This window comes from Pseudorca crassidens, chromosome 17, assembly GCF_039906515.1.
Source record: "Pseudorca crassidens isolate mPseCra1 chromosome 17, mPseCra1.hap1, whole genome shotgun sequence".
In the NCBI taxonomy this organism is placed as follows: domain Eukaryota; kingdom Metazoa; phylum Chordata; class Mammalia; order Artiodactyla; family Delphinidae; genus Pseudorca; species Pseudorca crassidens.
In genome coordinates, this window is record NC_090312.1 from 39,176,742 (window position 1) to 39,197,127 (window position 20,386).

The 20,386-nt window shown below is 42.4% G+C and overlaps 1 protein-coding gene, 1 long non-coding RNA gene and 1 pseudogene across 5 annotated transcripts in view; 1 reads left to right on the forward strand and 2 right to left on the reverse strand.

Annotated features, from left to right (window-relative positions):
* Positions 1-8,588: 8,588 nt before the first annotated feature.
* LOC137210806 (small nucleolar RNA SNORA70) lies at positions 8,589-8,696 on the reverse strand (annotated as a pseudogene).
* A 281-nt stretch (positions 8,697-8,977) lies between these two features.
* MATN2 (matrilin 2) overlaps positions 8,978-20,386 on the reverse strand; it is a 155,403-nt gene continuing 143,994 nt past the window's right edge. For 2 of the 4 annotated variants that reach the window (XM_067711672.1, XM_067711670.1), the window contains 6 exons: positions 16,167-16,580; positions 13,323-13,475; positions 12,202-12,273; positions 11,784-11,918; positions 11,313-11,411; positions 8,978-9,540 (listed from right to left, as the gene is read on the reverse strand). In XM_067711672.1, coding sequence (XP_067567773.1) covers positions 9,485-9,540; positions 11,313-11,411; positions 11,784-11,918; positions 12,202-12,273; positions 13,323-13,475; positions 16,167-16,580 — 929 coding nt within the window. In that variant the 3' untranslated portion in view covers positions 8,978-9,484. The remainder of the gene's footprint in view (positions 9,541-11,312; positions 11,412-11,783; positions 11,919-12,201; positions 12,274-13,322; positions 13,476-16,166; positions 16,581-20,386) is intronic. The other 2 variants (XM_067711671.1, XM_067711673.1) reach the window with 2 other exon arrangements.
* LOC137210060 (uncharacterized) lies at positions 17,668-20,065 on the forward strand. The gene is made up of 2 exons (XR_010936258.1): positions 17,668-17,899; positions 18,384-20,065. It is a non-coding gene; the product is annotated as an uncharacterized lncRNA (long non-coding RNA).

Genomic DNA, 20,386 nt, shown 5'->3' on the forward strand with positions numbered 1-20,386 from the left:
TTGTTGAAGGTTAATTGACCATAGGTTTGTGGGTTTATTTCTGGGCTCTCTGTGCTGTTCCATTGATCCATATGTCTGTTTTTGTGCCAGTACCATGCTGTTTTGATTACCGTACCTTTGTAGTATTGTCTGAAGTCTGGGAGGGTTATGCCTCCTGCTTTGTTCTTTTTCCTTAGGATTGCTTTGGCAATTCTGGGTCTTTTGTGGTTCCATATAAATTTTAGGATTACTTGTTCTAGTTCTGTGAAAAATGTCATGGCTAATTTGATAGGGATCACATTAAATCTGTAGATTGCTTTGGGTAGTATGGCCATTTTAACAACATTAATTCTTCCAATCCAAGAACATGGGATATCTTTCCATTTCTTTGAATCATCTTCAGTTTCTTTTATTAATGTTTTATAGTTCTCGGCATGTAAGTCTTTCCACCTCCTCGGTTAGGTTTATTCCTGAGTATTTTATTTTTTTGGATGTGATTTTAGGAGGAACTGGTTTTTTACTTTCCCTTTCTGATTTTTCATTGTTAGTGTAAAGAAATGCAACCAATTTCTGTATGTTTGCTGTATCCTGCTACTTTGCTGAATTCGTTTATCAGTTCTAGTAGTTTTGTGTAGAGTTTTTAGGGTTTTCTATATATGGTATCATGTCATCTGCATATAGTGGCAATTTTACCTATTCCCTTCCAATTTGAATACCTTTACTTACTTTGTTTGATTGCTGTGGCTAGGACTTCCTATACTGTGTTGGACAGAAGTGGTGAGAATGGGCATCCTTGTCATGTTCTACATTTTAGCAGGAAGGCTTTACCTTGTCATCATTGAATATATTATATTGGCTATGAGTTTGTCATAAATAGCTCATTATGTTGTGACATATTCCCTCTATATCTCTTGGTAAGAGTTTTTATCATGAATGGATGTTGAATTTTATCAAATGGTTTTTCTGTATCTGTTGAGATGATCATGTGTTTTTTGTCTTCTTTCATTGATGTGGTGTATCACATTGATTTGTGTATGTTGAACCATCCATGTGACCCTGAGATGAATCCAACTTGGTCCTTGTTTATGTGGTGTCGGATTCAGTTTGCTAATGTTTTGTTGAGAATATTTACATCTATATTCATCAAAGATACTGGCCTGTAATTTTCTTTTTTGGTAGTGTCTTTGTCTGATTTTGGTGTCAGGGTTATGGTGGGTTCATAGAATGTCTTTGGGAGTGTTCCCTCCTGTTCAGTCTTTTGGAAGAAGAGTTCAAGAAGGATTGGTATAAGTTCCTCGTGTGTTTGGTGGAATTCACCTGTGAAGCTATCTGGTCCTGGACTTTTGTCTGTAGGCAATTTTTTTTTTTTTTTAACAGGTTCTATTTCATGTCTAGTGATCAGTCTGTTCAATTTCTTTTTTTAATTTTTATTTCTTTTATTTTTTTTTTGCGGTACACGGACCTCTCACTGTTGTGGCCTCTCCCGTCGTGGAGCACAGGCTCCGGACGTGCAGGCCCAGCGGCCATGGCCCACGGGCCCAGCCGCTCCGCGGCATGTGGGGTCCTCCCGGCCCGGGGCACGAACCCGTGTCCCCTGCATTGGCAGGCGGACTCTCAACCACTGTGCCACCAGGGAAGCCCCAAATTTCTTTTTTTTTTAATTTCATTGCTGTGTGCAGGCTTTCTGTAGTTGCAGTGAGCGATGGCTACTCTTCGTTGTGGTGCGTGGGCTTCTCATTGCAGTGTCTTCTCGTTGTAGAGCACAGGCTCTAGGTGCGTGGGCTTCAGTAGCTGTGGCTCATGGGCTCCAGAGTGCAGGCTCATTAGTTGTGGCACGGGCTTAGTTGCTCTGCGGCATGTGGGATCTTCCTGGACCAGGGCTTCGAACCCGTGTCCTCCACATTAGCAGGCAGATTCTTAACCACTGCGCCACCAGGGAAGTCCCAATTTATTTATTCTCGATTCAGTTATGGTGGGCTGTATGTTTCCAGAAACTTGTTTGTTTCTTCCAGGTTGTCATATTTGTTGGCATATAATTCTTCATAGTATTCTCTCAGAGTGTTTTGTATTTCGGCCGTATCGGTTGCTATTTCTCTTTTTTCGTTGCTTATTATGTTTATTTGGGTCCTTTTTCTTCTTGGTGAGCTTGGCCAGAGGTTTGTCAGTTTTTGTTTACCCTTTTAAAAAACTAGCTCTTGTTTTTATTTTTTTTTCTATTTTAAAAACATCCTTTATTTATCACCTCTATGATCTTTATTATTTCCTTCCTTCTGTCATCTTTAGGTTTTGTTTGGTCTTTTTCTAATTCTTTTAGGTGGTAGGTTAGGTTGTTTGAGATTTTTCTTGTTTTTTAAGGAAGGCCTATATCACTGTGAACTTCCCTCTAAGAACTGCTTTTGCTGCATTCCATACATTTTGTATGGTTGTGCTTTCATTGTCATTTGTCTCAAATTTTTTTTATTTATTAATTTATTTATGTCTGTGTTGGGTCTTTGTTGCTGTGCGGGCTCTCTCTCTAGTTGCGGCGGGCGGGGGCTACTCTTAATTGCGTTGCGCGGGCTCCACTGCGGCGGCCCCTCCCGTTGCAGAGCACGGGCTCTAGGTGCGCGGGCTCAGCAGTTGTGCCTCGCGGGTTCTAGAGTGCAGGCTCAGTAGTTGTGGCGCACAGGCTTAGTTGCTCTGCGGCATGTGGGATCTTCCCGGATCAGGGCTCGAACCTGTGTCCCCTGCATTGGCAGGCGCACTCTTAACCACTGCGCCACCAGGGAAGTCCTGTCTCAAATTTTTAATTTCCTATTTGATTTCATCGTTGACCCATAGGTTTTTTAGTAGCGTGTTTAGTCTCCATGTAATAATTTTTTTCTCATTTCTATTTCTGTGGTTGATTTCCAGTTTCATGCCCTTGTGGTCAGAAAAGATACTCAATTTCTATAATCTTAAATTTGTTGAGGCTCATTTTGTGCCCTAATATGTGGTCAATCCTAGAGAATGTTCCAAGTGTCTTGAAAATAATGTGTATTCTGGTTTTCTTGGATATAATGTCCTGAAAGTATCAATTAAGTCTAAATGTTCTATTGTATCATTTAGGATCTCTGTTGACTTATTGATTTTCTGTTTAGAAGATCTGTCCATTGATGTGATTGGGTGCTAAAAGTCTCCTACTATTATTGTATTCCTTTCAGTTTCTCCCTTTATGTCTGTTAGTATTTGTTTTATGTATTTGGGTGCTCCTGTGTTGGGTGCATATATGTTGACAAGTGTAATAACCTCTTCTTGTGTTGATTCTTTTATCATTATATGGTGTCTTTCTCTATGGTCTTTGTTTCAAAGTCTATTTTGTCTAATATGAGCATTGTGACCCCCTCTTTCTAGTCATTTCCATTTGAGTGAAATATATTTTTGCATCCCCTCACTTTTCAGTCTGTGTCCTAAATTGGGTCTCTTGTAGGCAGCATATTGTAGCCTCTTTTTTTTTTATCCAGTCTGCCACTCTGTGTCTTTTGATTGGAGCATTTAGTCCATTGACATTTAAGGTAATTATCGATAGGTATGTATTTATGGCCATTTTAAACCCTGTTTCCCAGTTGATTCTCTTTCTTTTTTGTTTTTCCTTTTGTGGTTTGATGAGTTCATTTTATATTGTGCTTTTGTTCTCTTTTTAAAAAAAATTATTTTCAGCTGCGTTGGGTCTTCGTTGCTGCGCACTAGCTTTCTCTAGTGGCAGCAAGCAGGGACTACTCTTTGTTGCGGGGCATGGGCTTCTCATTGTGGTGGCTTCTGTTGCGGAGCACGGGCTCTAGGAGCGTGGGCTTCAGTAGTTGTGGCACGTGGGCTCAATAGTTGTGACTTGCGGGCTCTAGAGCACAGGCTCAGTAGTTGTGGCGCACGGGCTTAGTTGCTCCGCGGCATGTGGGATCTTCCCAGACCAGGGCTTGAACCTGTGTCCTCTGCGTTGGCAGGCGGATTCTTGACCACTGCACCACCAGGGAAGCCCTGTTCTCTTTTTGGTTTTTGTGAATCTCTTATATGTTTTTGATTTGTGGTTACCCTGTTTTTCAAGTATGTTAACCCCTTCCTTTACGTGCTTTAGACAATATTCATATATGCTCAGACACTTTCTAAAAAAACCCTACATTTTCTTACTCTCCTCCACATTTCATGATTTTGAGGTCTTCTTTTACATCTTCATGTTTATCCTTTTGCTGTTCATTGTGGTTATTACTGCTTTGACAAAAATTTTTTTTTCTTTTAATCTGTATACTGGCTTATTTTCTCTTTCCTATAGCTTCTTGCTTCTTTTCTATTTAGAGAAGACCTTACAGTATTTCTTTTAGGATAGTATTTTTTTTTTTTGAGCATTTAAAAAAATATTTATTCAGCTGCACCAGGTCTTGGTTGCAGCATGCAAACTCTTCATTGCGGCATGTGGGATCTAGTTCCCTGACCAAAGGATCCAGCGCGGCCCCCTGCATTGGGAGCGAGTAGTCTTAGCCACTGGACCACCAGGGAAGTCCCTGGGATAGGTTTAGTATTGCTGTATTCTTTTAGTTTTTGCCTGTCAGAGAAATTCTTTCTCTCTCCTATTCTAAATGATAATCTTGCTGAGTAGAGTATCCTAGGTTGCATATTTTTCCCTTTCAGGACTTAACTGAATATATCTTGCCACTCCCTTCAGGTCTGTAAGGTTTCTCTAGAGAAATCAGCAAGAGGGTTCCCTTGTAATTAACTCTTTGTTTTTCTCTTGCTGCCTTTAGAATCCTCTTTTTATCTTTAACTTTTGCCAGTTGAATTATAATATGTCTTGCTGTAGGTCTGTTTGGGTTCATCTTGTTTGGGACCCTCTGTACCTGGATATCCGTTTCCTTTCTAGGTTTGGGAGGTTTTTAGCCGTAAGTTCTTCAAATACGTTTTCGATCCCCTTTTCTCTTTCTTCTCCTTTTGGAATTCCTATTATGCATAGATTGGAACGCTTTATATTATCCCATAGGTCTCTTATATTGCTTTCTTTTTTTTTTTTCATTTGGCTTTCTGACTGCTGTTCTGATTGGGTGATTTCTATTCTATCTTGGTTCTTCTGCACTATTCAATCTGCTGTTCACTGCCTTTAGCTCTCATCTCTGCAGATGAGTTTTCTGATTTTTCTTGGCTCCTCTTTAGAGTTTCTAGTTCCTTTTTACAGTAATCTGTATCTCTATTGATAGCCTTTCTTAATTCCTTCAGTATTTTCATTATCTATTTTTTTGAACTTGGTGTCTATCAGACTGAAGAGATCTGTTTGTTCTTTCAAAGGGGAGTTCTCTTGATATTTTAACTGGGGGTCATTCCTCTGCTTCATTTTACTTGTATTTCTCTTACTCTGAGTTTAGGAGAAACAGTTATCTATTGTGATCTTGGAGGGCTATGTAGGAGCATCCCTGTGTAGCCTGCGTGGGTTTAATATTTTTGGTGCGAGGGCTGTGTTTAGTATGGATGCCTGCCACCTCTTTCCTCAGTGTGTCCTTATCTCCTTGATAAGGGGGTGTGACTGGTGGTGTGACCAGCGCCTGCACCGGATGTTAAGTGGGGCCTTCTTTTTGCTCTTTGGTTGTTATAACCCTGTCAGGCACAGTATCTGCTCCCTAGTTGTTGGAGTAGAAGCCCCCAGATCCGTTTCTGAGTTGCGCTTCTGAGCTGCGGTGCGAGGTAGGTGGGATTGAAGTGCTCCCACTGGGAGGAGAGCCACTGAGTATTCCTCCGCCAGAGCTGTCTGCCTGGGAGTGCGCTCTATTGTTAACCTGTCATCCTTTTGTGCGGGCTCACAGAGTACACTGTTGGCACTGCCATCTGTCCTGCCTCAACCGTAGGAGTGCTGGCAACTGGCTCTGGTACCCCTGAGGTGGTGTTTTCACAAGGCCACCAGCGCAGATCCACTGAAGTCAGGTCCCAGGACTGCAGTAGTCTCGCACCTGGACCCTCTGTGGAAGCTATGGAGGCAGCCCAGACCTGTCCCAGCCATGGGGACACCCGTTTATCAGTCCACGTCCCGTAGTGCTGAGTTTACAAAGCTGGAGGTGGAGGTGTAAACCCGCGTCTCACACAGCCCTGAGGAGAGGTTTAGCCCTGCTTCCTAAGTTGCACAGCCTCCAGCACCTGATCCCGGAGGCCGCTGGGGCAGTGGCTGGTACACAGAGGAAAGAGGCTGCCACACTGGGCCCTGCCCCCTCCTTCGTGCGCTGCTTAACAGTGGCGCTTTGCTTCTATGGTGGGCCTGGGCTTCTGTGTACACCTCTGCTTGCGGCCGTACCGCGCTCCAGCCCCTTTGGGCTGTCTCCACACGGCCAACCCCAATCCTCTCCCCAGGTCTGTCCTCTAAACCCAAGTTTCAGCACCCAGCCCCCACGTGTACCCACGGGCGCGGGCGTCTCACGCTGGGGAGCACGGAGAGGTGGCACGTGGTTGTGCTCCCATCTGAGCCGCTGATTCCTCTTCACAGCTCCTTCCCAGGGGCGCAGGTCCCATCCCGCTTCCCCCACCCCCGCCTCATCCTACACAGGTTCACGGGGAGATCTTTCTTGTCCTTTCAGGTGTTTAAGGTCTTCTGCTAGTGCTCAGTAGGTATTCTGTGAGAATACATACGTAGATGTATTTTTGGTGTATTTGTGGAGGTGAGTTCCATGTCCTTATACTCCGCCGTCTTGATTAGAGCCCTGAGATAGTACTGTTTGACAGATGAGGAAATCAAGGCTTGGAAAGGTCACACAAATAATGAAACTGGAAAGCAAAACTTTTATACCTGAGATGTACACAGAGCAAAACAAGGAAAATGGAGAACTATTTCAAATTTTAGACAATATTCAAGTTAAATATTTTAGATTAATATGTAAATTTGATGGACTGGTTGGAGGTTTTGTCTCCCACGAAGGCATTTTCCTTCCCAAGTTGGAGAAAGTTGAAACATGTATTTAATAGCTAAAGTGTGTGGGAGTGGTGGCTGTGTGTTTGTGTGCACACAGTCTAGAGCCACTAGAGGGAGCCAGGACTCAACAGAAGACAGATTTGCGCCAGCTGGAAAATGCCTAAACTCTGACTACATCTCAAAAGGTAATGCCAACCCAAATCAGCACTTCTAATGAAAACGTGTTTTCAGGATCATTGGGAGGACTCAAATATGAATATAAACTGAAGGTTTAATACTTCGAATCACAACTCTTATGCTTGGAAAGAATTAGATGATTTCCAGATAGGATTGTAGCCCAGGAGATGTTCTTCCTAGTTTAGCACACTGCCCTTTGGGAGGAAATTTTGATGGGAACACTTGTCTTGAAGTATTTAAACATAAGCCTATTCAAGGTGTTTTGTTTGTAAAAGCATCATTTGGCCTCAAAAATACAGTAGGTTCCATAGGATGGATGTCATTGGGGGTGGGGGGGGGGGTCTTCATTTCTTAAAGAAGCTGCCACTTGTATTTTCTTGATCCTATAAGTGCCTTGAACTGATAGATTTGAAGTCTCCTTCGACTCTATCCCAATCCCCACTTCCTTGTTTTCCCAGGGACAACACCACTCTTGTGTGTATCCTTCTGGAACATATTTTGTACTTAAATGTACATATTTATGTATCTTTGAACAACTAGCAGTGTAGTTTGTTTTTTCTTCATTTACCGAAATGGTATGCTAAACACAGTTTGCCATTGACTTTTTAAATTCATCTTTGTTTTTGAGTTTTACCATGTATACATGTAGACAATATGTTTCTTCTAATTTTTTATTTTTTCGTTTGTTTTTGGCTGCGTTGGGTCTTTGTTGCTGCGTGCGGGCTTTCTCTAGTCGAGGCAAGCGGGGGCTACTCTTCGTTGCTGTGCGCAGCCTTCTCGTCGTGGCTTCTCTTATTGCAGAGCACGGGCTCTAGGCATGCGGGCTTCAGTGGTGTGGCTCACGGGCTCTAGAGTGCAGGTTCAGTAGTTGTGGCGCACGGGCTTAGTTGCTCCACAGCATGTGGGATCTTCCCGGACCAGGGCTCGAACCTGTGTCCCCTGCATTGGCAGGCAGATTCTTAACCACTGTGCCACCAGGGAAGCCCAATACATTTCTTTTAAATATTGCATAGTATTTCTGAGGTATGCCACAATTTATCAGTTCCCTCTCTGAAGATGATTTAGGTTATTTGTAATTTGTTAACTTTTATCAACTCGAGTAACATTCTTTTTCTTTTCGGACAAGAAAGTAGGATTTATTGGTGGGCATGAGTAAGGAGGGGACAGCGCCAAGGCTCTCATGCGTGCAGGGCCTGCCATTTGTCCAGAGAGCCACGATTAGGGATGTATTTGACCCCACAGGCCCCGGGATGAGCCAATTTTCTGCCACCATGTTTTCAAATTCATCTGCATTAAACTTAGTAAATCCCCACTTCTTGGAGATATAGATCTTCTGGCGGCCAGGGAACTTGAACTTGGCCTTGCGGAGTGTTTCAATCACATGTTCCTCGTTCTGCAGCTTGGTGCTGATGGACATTATGATTTGGCCAATGTGGACCCTGGCCACTGTGCCCTGGCGCTTTCCAAAGGTACCGTGCATACCTGTCTGGAGCCTGGATTGGGGACAGCATGCCAGTCATTAATTTACACTGGAAAGGGCTGTCTCCAACGTCCGTTAGGGCAACCTGTATAGGCAACAGGCTGCATACACTACCGAGGAGGCTAAAATCATCTAGTTAGATACCTGTAACTGCAGTAGCTAGAGTACAGGGTAGGGCTGCATTTTCAGTTTTACTAGGTGTTGATAGATTATACTCCAGAGGCTGCCCATTTGTGTTCTCACCAGCAGTGTACAAGAGCCCCCGTATTTTCACATCTTTACCAATGCTATAGTCAGACATGCTAACTTTTGCCAAGCTGATTGTTTTAACCTGCGTTTTCCTGATTCTCAGTGAGACTCAACATTTTTTTCATATGTGTTTCAGCCATTTCTCATGTATACATACCTTGCATTTAAAGTTAAACTTAGAATTTTACACAGTACCATTCTCTGAAGTGAATTTTAATATTGTATTAAAAAATGTAACTTGTTACACGATACATATGTTCTATGACTTTATGTATACATCCATATACATATATCAAGGTAAAGTCCAATACAAAAAAAAAAAATAGTTTTCCCATGGCCAGTGTTCTATGGAAGTAAGACTGTGCAAACTTTATTTTGGAGTCAAATAAGATTGCAACACTAAGGCAGAACAAGGCAAAAGCAAATGTGTCCACAGTATATTACAGAATATCTTGCATAGCTTATTTGTTCTCACTTGATAAACTCATTTTAGGATTCTGAAAGATTTTTTTTCTCAATGAATTTATACAAGTTAATGTGTACTTTTTGCCTTTGCTCTATAGCAAACCAGCTTTCTCAGTACTAGTTATGTTTTAGTTTACAACCTTACAGAATTAATGATAGCTTGAGCTTTGGGGGCTCTGAACTGTTTCACTGTAATCCTTGATACAATGACGTACAAATACATGTAGCATTTTGAATCTTCATCTGTATCTCAGGCGATTTTCCAGGGCTTCCATTCTCTGTGTCATTTCTTCTAGTAAATCTCAAATTAAGGAAGAGGAATCTGAATGGCCTATATTTATTTACATTCAAATCAACCTGATTTATCTACATAAGAATTTGTGTCCTGAAAAATCTAAGGCTTTTGGTTTTTTTTTTTCCCCATTTCTGTTAAGTAAGTATTTTAAAATTCTGACTTATAAGTTTATAGTAACTCATTAGCACGTGCTATCAAGACTATAAATCTGTATGGGGTTAAATACTCTTTTCTTTTTTTAACTTTAAAGCCAGATATTTCAGATTTTTCTTATTAAAAATTTTAATTCTACTCACACCCCTGTTGCTTATAAATTAATTTGCCATAGCACACCTCTTGAAGCCAAACTGATAATGTTGGGAATGAGGTGAAGAGAAGAAAACAAAAGGATTAGGCCTTGGAAAGTAAGATATGACATTAGAAGAGATGAAGAAAGATGGGGAGTTTTCACCAATGATGATAGGACCAAAGTGTAGCAGCCTTGAAGACTTCTGACCTGTGCTCTTTTATTTTTTTTATAATTTTTTAGATTTTTTTTCTTTTTTTGGATGTGGACCATTTTTAAAATCTTTATTGAATTTGTTACAATATTGCTTCTGTTTTATGTTTTGGGTTTTTGGCAGCGAGGCATGTGGGATCCTAGCTCCCTGATCAGGGATTGAACCCGCACCCCTGCATTGGAAGGCAAAGTCTTAACCACTGGACTGCCAGGGAAGTCCCAACCTATTCTCTTTTCTATATAACTGCCTTATTCTCTTGTGAGGTAAACTCTCAGAGGTGGGCTGGGAAAAGGCAGAGCAGAGGAGCATTACAATAAACATTTGTCTTCCTTCCTGAAGCTTCTTAATACCCTCCACCTGCTCCCTCAATGGCAGAATGAGAGCCTGGATTCATCACCTGTATTAAACACTGTCAGATTATTTTACTTTACTTTATGGAGCATATTTCCAGTTTTCAGAGAGGGAATGGCTGTATGCTGTTCTTTATTTTATAAACCCATTTGCACAGAAATAATTCAGAATTAAACCATTTCCCTTTAGACTAGTTGATGCATGTTGAGCTAGATATCAGGCAGCTTACTATAATTTTAAGTTCAGAGCAGTTGGCAGGGTGTGTTCAGTGTATAAAAGCACTGAGTCCTCATTTCTCCATTATCCCAAAGCATCCCTTTTATTTGTAATGTTTTAATGAATCATTGGATCCTGCTGTTCCCTTGGTAGAATGTTTCATCTTAGAGTGCTGATAAAAAAGATCTCTGCTGCCAAACAAAAAAACCCCCACCCCAGTCCTCTAAACCTACACACTGACCAGATGTGGCCGCAGTGTGGCTTGGGGCCAAAGGAAGGGTTTGGAGTTTAGGTAAAAGACTTTGAAACCTCTTCATTCTACATAAGTCTTTGCCTATACCCACTGTATCTTTAATGCACTTCAGATCTCGTATATAGCTTTCATTTCCTCCCAGCAGAGAAGGAGTTAAGTAAGTCTTTTTTCTTTACCTTGCATACTGACTGGCAGACTGGCCTTACTGCTAAACCTCCTAGAACCAACCGCAGATAGCAGCTAAGTGCTTGACCTGTGCCAGAAGCTTGGCTTGCCCTTGGCTCTCAAGCACCTATCAATCAGTCTGTTTAAGAAAAAGCCTTTCTTGGAGTTCACTGTTCTTGACTTTGTGGAAATGACTTCATTTGATATATACCCATATATAGTATTTTTTGAAGTTGTGGTAATATTCTTTGCATTCCATACAGAAGCATAACATTAGAAAAGGATATAGCGCTGCGTTAATTTTCTTACTTCTTCATTTGCAAGGTTCTGGAACATTATAAGGTTTTCACATTTGCATTGATTGTGTTTTTCTGCCAAAGGACTTCCTAAGAAAGCAGATGGAAAGTGTTCAACTCCATAACCCACCAAACTTCCCAGACGCATAACAGTAGGACTGAATCAGCATATGAAGGAAACCATAATGAAAGAAATGTTCAGCTTTTTCCATGCAGCCACATCCAGTAAATACCAGGAAAGGGCTGTATGTGCTTCCAGTGCTGGAAGGGGCTTTTACTGTGGACTGCGGGAGGACTACTCCACTTTCTTTTAGTTTATTCTTTCAGTTCTCATTTTCCTTAAGTTCTTCTCTTTCCCCCACTCCTACTTCCTCCTTTCCTGTCCTCCCTTAAGCTGAGTTTGTTGGGAAATTGAGAGGCTGATAGCAAATTACCCTATAGTAATATTTTACTTGGAATTACCTGAGGATTTTGTCGAATGGAAAAGTTTTTGTGTAGACCGTGCAAGATTGTTTTCTTCAAACAGATATCTGTGTTGCACTGCAAAATTAGAACAGGAAAGTATGTCTCGGATATTTATGGTGACTGGCTCAGATTCTGTAAAGAGAAAGAAAACTGAAGTCAAACCTGTTTAACATGGCTGTGGTTATAATATAGCCATCAGCTGTCAGAGTAAGGTACTTGGTATTCCTAGAATGGGGTACATAGCTTTATTTTGGGACATACTATGGCAGAAAGACTGTCAGCAGAGAGGCTATTACCAACTATGGCTAAAAAAGTGTAAATGTTTCCTGTGTGATGGAACAACTTTTGTCTGTGGGGAAACCATGGTGTAAGTATCAACCAAAGATTCTAAAAATACGGCTTTTAAAAAATGTACCTGTTGGCTGGCGCGCCCTCTTTGGCAGTTCCCCTGCTGGGGAATCCCGTCTTCCACCAGAGTCTTCCAGAGCTGAGAGGTAAAAGATGACCAAAAGAGTGACAGTTGTCCACATGGGCGCATGTGTTCTTTAGGAAACTGGTCCCAGACCAACTCCTTACCTACCTGCCACCACCCAGGATGTTCTGGTTTGATTTGGTAACACCACCGATTCACAAAAGCACTTGGTTCCCCCGATAATCTAAGACCTTTCTAGGGCAGTTCTCTCTAGTAAGAGAAGCCTGGATCCCTTAAATGCATCTTAAGAATATCCCCAAAAATGTTATGTCTAGAAGGTAGGGTGGGAAAAAAAATTAAGTTTGTCCAAGGGTTAAGTTGCAGTGGCAGCAGCTCCATTTGAGGTGTTTCAGCTTAAATGAAAGAGCTTAGAGGCAAAACATTATCAAGTTGCATTAGAAATCTGAAAGGCCTTCCCTTCCTGGCCTCTTTCATCCCAGTGCTCTTTCCTGTGGAGGAATAAGACACATCACTTTGACTGGGATTTTACTGGCGACTGAAGCTGGGACAGAAGTAAAAGGAAAAATGGGCAGAACTGCTATATGCAAGGACACCCACACAGTAGTGAACTGGAGAAAAGCACGAGGGGCTCCTATACATAAGAAATTCTAAATTCTAAAGGGCAGTTTAATGTTCTGTAAACAGAAGTAGTCCATGCAAGAGGGCATTCTTTACATTTTCATCAGTGAGCTTGGAAGGACTACCATCCCTTTCCACTCTAGTTACAGGTATATCCCAAAATGTGCATCAGCTTTCCTGATTCATATAATGGTTTTTTCTAGTTACGTGTTCATCTCCATAGGGTTTTTGTGAGGATTAAGCATTTTGCCATGTGTCAGAACACTCATCACACTGCTCAGTACAGAGCAAGTGCTCAAGCAACGTTAGCTATTATTTTGTCTTCTCTCTCCCCTATTCCACTTTGTGCTTAGTGTTTCTGGGCATCACTGGCCCTGCCTACAAGGGAGGCACTTTTTTGAGCACTTTGAAGGAGTGGGTTGAGAATTTCTCATTCACATGTTGCTCTGTTTGCTAAGGTCTCTCCTAGACGTAAGCTATACTACCTTCACATATGCCTTTCCGTAGTTTATCACTTATCTCGCCCATCGTGCTGAAGTCTTCGGCATAGAAGAGATGCTCTTCTGTGGGCTCAGAGGCAATCTCTTGTAGTTCTTCCTCAATGGCTTTCCCTACCCCAACAGCATACATGGTTACACCTAAGGAACAGAGCAAGTTAAGAACAGGGTAGTTACACAGACATGGAAAACAGACTTATGGTTACCAAAGAGGAAAGGGGCGGGGACGGATAAAATAGGAGCTTGGGATTAACAGACACACAACTATATATAAAATAGACAACAGGGTCCTACTGTACAGCACACGGAACTATATTCAATACCTTATGATAACCTATAATGGAAAAGAATCTGAAAAAGAATAATATATCTGTGTGATTATATATATGTGATATATATATAATCTGAATCACTTTGCTGTATACCTGAAACTAACACAACATTGTAAACCGACTTTACTTAAATTAAAAAAAAAGAACACAGTAGTTAGAGTTGTATTCCCAGGATCTGGAAGTTGTGTGTACTGCACCCACAGCCAGCTGGATATTAATAAGTGGTGTGATTTGAGGGGTCCATGTCAACCTCCCTTTACTTTTGCATCATTTTTATTTTGGCCTTGTGAGCAAAAGACAGGGATCCAAGCGAGAGGAAGGTGAGGCATGAAGGAGGTTGGGGAGCTAGACCACCAACCTGTTGCTCAGCTCTGGACAAGGTCATTAACAAATCTTCAACTTTTCCCTGAATTAGCCTTGTGGTAAAGTAGAAAAGAGCACTACCTTATGGCTTACTAAATGAGAATCTCTTCTGGGAGAATTCTAAGAAACAGGTCAGTTTATGACCTTGTAACCTAGGTTCTACTTCTCAGAGGTACAGATAGGAACTTTAAGTGACCTGTGGCCAAGTGAAGCTGTATTCTGCCCACCCATCTTGGGAGGACAAAGCCTTGTGAGGAGGTGCTAAGCTGAAAAGGAGAATCTGCAGACCAATGGAAATCCCGTAAGTCAGAAAAAAGAACAAACCCAAGTATCAACCTTAGATTTCAAGAGGCATATGAGATTGTTCCAAAAGCTTTTCTAAACAAAATGAATCATTAGACTCCCTTCCCCAATATCCTCTTCAACTGAAAGTAAAACATAATAAGAACCTAAGTTCTGCTTGATTTTCAACATTTTTCAGCAGGTATCTTATTCTGGCTAATTCATTAGACTAGATTTTTTTAAAAAAAACAGACATAAAAATGGCTCTTTAAAAGCCAAAGGGCAAGAGTTGGCCTCGTTCTAAAGTCTGTGTCAGGTCAACAGCCAAGTTCAGCATATTTGTCTGAGAGCCCAGTGACTTTATGCACAGCTTCCTAAAAAGGATAACTACTATTTTAAGATTGTGTTAGCTATACGTAGGAGTAATTAAATTCGTTAGAGGATGTCACTTCAGATAAATCTTGTTGATTCAAGAACCAAGTAAACATGTTTCTTCCACCACCTGTCTTTGGAGGATTCGTGGAAATTTGGGTAAGAGTAAGGTAGATTGGCTTCAATGAGACAAATAAAAGGGTTGACAACTGATTTTGGAGACAGGGTGCTTTCCCCTATACATTTTAAGAATGCAGATTAGAGGGGCCTGTGGGTTTGACATAGGCTCAGGTAAGCTAGTCTAGAAGCAGGGGAACTGCGTGTGAGCAGCCAGTTTTAAAATCCACCCAGATGATTCAGGCAGGACACTTTGTGGCTCCTACTCTATTGGGTTCAGAAAAAAAGAGTGACGTAAGCAATATCAATAAAACGGCCTCCTCTGTGAAGAGAGTGACTGAATGTTGAGGTGAACCAGCCTTTCTGTGAGCAGGAACGGAGTTCACCAGTGCTATTGCCAGCACTTTCACCCTTTGTTCACTCACTCAGCAAGGACTGGTCACACATGTACTGTGTTCCATGCCTGATGGAGGCACTGAGTCCATAAAGTCTTGAATGGAGCCCTGGTTGGTACATATCCTTTCCCGCTTACAGGACCTGCTGCAGCAATGTGCCCACGACAAGTTCTTAAAGAAAGCAGCTTTCAAGCAAACTGCTTCACAACCTCAAGGTTTCTCATCTCCCCAAGGAATCCAGACACTTTCCCTCAAGCTCTCTCCACCAACCATCATAGCTTTTGGGTTTCCTTTCGTCAAGAGCCATACTCCCCCGCCACACTTGACATCTAGACACAAATGAAGTAACCTCAAGTCCCCCTGCATTATACATGGAGTCAGACAAACCTCAGAGAAGAGGCTGAGCTCTACTGAGCAACAAGAGTTTAGGGTCACGATCTTGTCTGACATTTTGATTTTCTCGAAAGTTAACTTTTGCCTCCTGCAAACACGAGTATTCGCTGTCCTAAGGCCACTGCACTCCCAGAGTGTTCACTGGAAGCATTGCTTAAAAAAGGAAAAAAAACTATTGGTAAGCGTTCCTCCTACCAGGAGTCAATTTTTATCAAGCTCTTCAGGTGATTCTAAAGCAACCAGACCAGTGTCTGGGAACTGTTGTGTATTTCTCTGGTTAAATAGCACGTGCAGGATTGATTCTCTGCTCTGGCGGTCACACCCTGGCTAGTAAATCACAGTAGATGATTACTCAGGTATAGTCCGCAAGATTTTCGTATCCTTCCCAAGTCCTTTAACTCCTGTGGGGTGCCTTTAAGGCCACTAGGTGGCAGTTTAGTAAAGGTGTGTAACAGTGGGGACAGGAAGCCTTTCTGTTCGCTCAAAGAATCTCACTCCTGTGGCCCCATGTGAACACCAAGTGAGTTTAAGAAACCCGAAACTTGAGTGGTGTAAACCACACCTCCATCCCATATTACCATTGGCCTGGGCTTTACTGGCCCACTCGGAGACATCATCCTGAGCCCGTCCATCTGTTAACACGATGGCCACTCTGGGCACCCGTGCGGAGAGCGGCCTGGCCCCTTCTACTTGGGTAAAACTTCTCTCAAACATGTGTTTCAGAGCCAGTCCGGTCATAGAGCCCTTGCCCATGTATTTCATGTGGGCCACAGCTTTTTTCATGTCTTTGGCCGAGCTGAAGTTTCTCAGTGTAAACTCTGTGCGGACCTGCGTGGAATACTGGAGCAGCCCCACTCGAGCGGCTTTTGGGGAAATTGCCAAGGAATCTATAATTCCAGTGACAAACTGCTTCACAATCTCAAAATTCTCTTCTCCGAGGCTCTTGGATCCATCGATCACAAAGACCAGGTCAACTGGGCCTTCAGTGCATCCTACAGGAATGAAAGGAAAGTTGAGCTAGTTAAATGATAAAAATCACTTATGCACAAGAGAAGAAAACTGGGCTTCCCTGGTGGCGCGGTGGTTGAGAGTCTGCCTGCCGATGCAGGGGACACGGGTTCGTGCCCCGGTCCGGAAAGATCCCACATGCCGCGGAGCTGCTAGGCCCATGAGCCATGGCCGCTGAGCCTGCGCGTCTGGAGCCTGTGCTCCGCAACGGGAGAGGTCACATCAGTGAGAGGCCCACGTACCGCAAAAAAAACAAAAAACAAAAAACTCTGCTTCCACTGGAGGTATAACCACTTGGGAGAGCCACCTTTATTCTTTACATAATACACAGGACAGACAAAGGGTAGGGAGAGTAACGAGCAACAATACTCAGAATTGCCTTTATATGCGGCTTGTCAAATTGTTAAAATTGTATTTTCCACAAGCAAAAACACAGCCGATGTACAAATTGGAAACCAGGTCCACACTGTACCCTGGGTCACCGGCAGCCAAGTCTGGGAGGGACTGTGTGTACAGTACTCTGAAGGGTCTGACAGCACCCAAAAGATTCCAATAACTTTACTCCAGGCGGGTGATATCACCCCGGTGCTGGCATCTGACAGACAACGGACTTGGAAAGTCTTCCAGTTCAGCTCGGCCATCACCTCTTCCAGGGAGATCTCCTAGTAACCCAGCTTGTCTTAGTTACTCTCTGTGTAGCCCTAACACTACTAATTTAGTGGACAAATAATTGTTTATTGAGCACCTGCTTTGTGTAAGGCAGTCAGTGCAGTAGGATTGCAACAGTGACCAAAGCAAAATCCCTGACACCACGTTGCTTATAGTCCAGTGTACTCTGTGCAGTGCTCCACACTGTACAACAGCTAGTTAATTATGTGTCAGTTTCCTCCTCTAGTCTGCCAGTTCCTCCTCAGCAGGAGCCATTTCTCATTAATTTCTGTACCTCCAATACCTGGCACACAAGAGTTGTTAAATAAATGCTTGCTGACAGAATAAATCAAGGAGATGGTGTCCATTGGGTAGCACACCCGTAAGTATCCTATTGACTTTTTCTTTTTTTTTTTTTTGGCCAAGCCACACAGCCTGTGGGATCCTAGCTCCCCAACCAGGGACCGAATCTGGGCCCTCGGCGAACCTGGGCCCTCGGCAGTGAAAGCACGGAGTCCCAACCACTGGACCGCCAGGGAATTCCCCCCTATTGACCTTTTAAAGTTTTAAACTGAATTATCACTGAATTCTTTTATCTATATGGAAGTTTTCCAGGCAACTCAGATGGGTGACAGTAAAAGCTTCATGCAAATACGTAAGCAAACTGGGCGTAGAGAGATTTTTTTGTTATTTAGGGCTGCATAAGAAAAATTTACAGATCCCAAATGAATGATCTCATTTCAAACAGTCTACAGTACGCAATATACATTCTCTTTTACATATCAAGCAGCTGTCTAATATTTGAAAATGAAGCACAGCAATATTAGGAAGTAAAGACATGCAAAAATATTTCTATTCCTGGGCTTAACTAACATGCTAATGTAATTGTGTGTGTGTGTGTGTGTGTGTTGGAAGAGTTGGGTTCCTCTCTTTCTTCATTAAGTGCTTATCCTCTTTACCCAACCTATTGATCTGTTATTAATGAAAGAGGAAAAGGCCAATTCAGAGCTTCATTTACATTCATAGCCTGAATCTCAAGGACTGTGCACGTGACTCTCCAGCAGATTTCATAAATAGTGAAATAATTTTCCAGCAGTGAATCTGTTTTCTCCTCTTCCCCATATACTCTTTTCTTACAGAATGAAACCAACACCTGCAGCCTCCATGCATAGAGGGGTGTAGAAGGCTTCGCCAGGAAACAAGAATCCTAGGTCTAGTGGAAGAGCATCAGGGTGAGAGGTGCCAGACTCTCACTTTTAGATCCAGGGAGAATGACAGTCCCTCTTGCTGGCTACTTGTTTGCAGGAAGGTCACTCAGCTTTCCTTGGATGTTTTCTTTGGGTAGTTAAGTCAATGAGACTGGAACGGAGCAGCGTTTTGCCTTCTGAACTTAATTTTCACAGAGTTCCAGAATTTCAGGGTTGGACAAGACCTTTAAAAGCCACTGGTCCAGCCACCCCTGTTGCTCACATCTTTACTGCATCCCTACCCAGTAGCCATTCATTCAGCCTGGACCTGAATACCTCTTCTGATGAGGAACTCATCACTTCACCACTGAAGCCCCATCTGTAGACAGCTCTGCTGTTGATGATTACATTTGTAGCTATCATTTGTCGAGCAATTGGAATGTGCCAGCACTGGGCTAAACACCTTTAAATACATGATATCATGTATTCCTCATAACGATTCTGTGAGGTATTGTCTTCATATTATACGAAGAAACTGAGACTCGAGTTAAATAATTTCTCCAAGGTCACACAAATGTATGAATAGGGTGTTCAAATCCAGGTCTGTCGAAGCTCATGATCTTAACTAATTAATCACACAGCTTCTCTGAGACAAAGTGTCTTTGTCCTCATACTCAGCTGTAGCTTCTCCCCAATGTCCTTTCTTTCCCTGGGGTTTGGGGGGGGAGTGTCATATAATTAATGGGTGAGGAGATTGTCAGTTTGGTATTTGAAAGGTACCTCAAGTCTTTTTTCCTACATAGATCTTCCTTTATTTTTCACTTGACATCATATTGAACTTCCCCACCATGATGCTTTCTAAATCTTGTCTCTATCCTTTTTATTTTTTTCTAAAAAAAAATATTACATGCACATGGAACAAAGTTCAAACACTACAAAGGGTATCTATATCTATATATCTCCATCTCTATCTACCTATATAGCTATGTCTATATTGAGAGAGAGAATATAGGTTAGAGAGAGCCTTTTGCAAAATACATCAATGGTAACATACTATAAAAACCATTCAGCACCATGCTTTTTTCACCTAAAATATCTTGGGGATACATCTAGAGCTGCTTCATTCCTTTTAACAGCTGTATAGTATTCTATTGTATAGATGTACCATAATTTATTTAATCAGTATCTTATGGATAGACATTTACCTTATTTCCCATTTTTGCTACTGCAAATAACGCTGCACAAAATATCCCTTTAAATATGGCTATGTGTTCTTATGTGATAAGAACACATGCACTTATCTGTGGGATAAACTCCTAGAACTGGAACTGCCTTTAAAATATCACCAAATTGCCCTCCCAGAAGTTGTACCAATTCAGACGCCTAGTGATAAATTTACAATTGCCTATTACAACATACCATTGCTGGAGACTTCCCTGGTGGTCCAGTGGCTAAAGTCTCCACGTTCCCAATGGAGGGGCCTGAGTTTGATACCTGGTCAGGGAACTAGATCCCACATGACGCAACTAAGAGTTCACGTGCCACAACTAAGTGTTCGTGTGCCGCAACTAAAAGATCCCACACGTGGCAATGAAGATCCTGCGTGCTGCAACTAAGACCCAGTGCAGCCAAAACACACACACACACACACACACACACACACACCATTGCCAATATAAGGAATCAAACTTTTTTTTTTTGTTTTTTTTTTTTTTTTGCATTACGCGGGCCTCTCAGTTGTGGCCTCTCCCGTTGTGGAGCACAGGCTCCGACGCGCAGGCTCCGCACGCGCAGGCTCCGCAGCCATGGCTCACAGGCCCAGCCGCTCTGCAGCATGTGGGATCCTCCCGGACCGGGGAACGAACCCGCGTCCCCTGCCTCGGCAGGCAGACTCTCAACCACTGCGCCACCAGGGAAGCCCCCGAATCAAACTTTTTGAACTCTGATAACTAAGA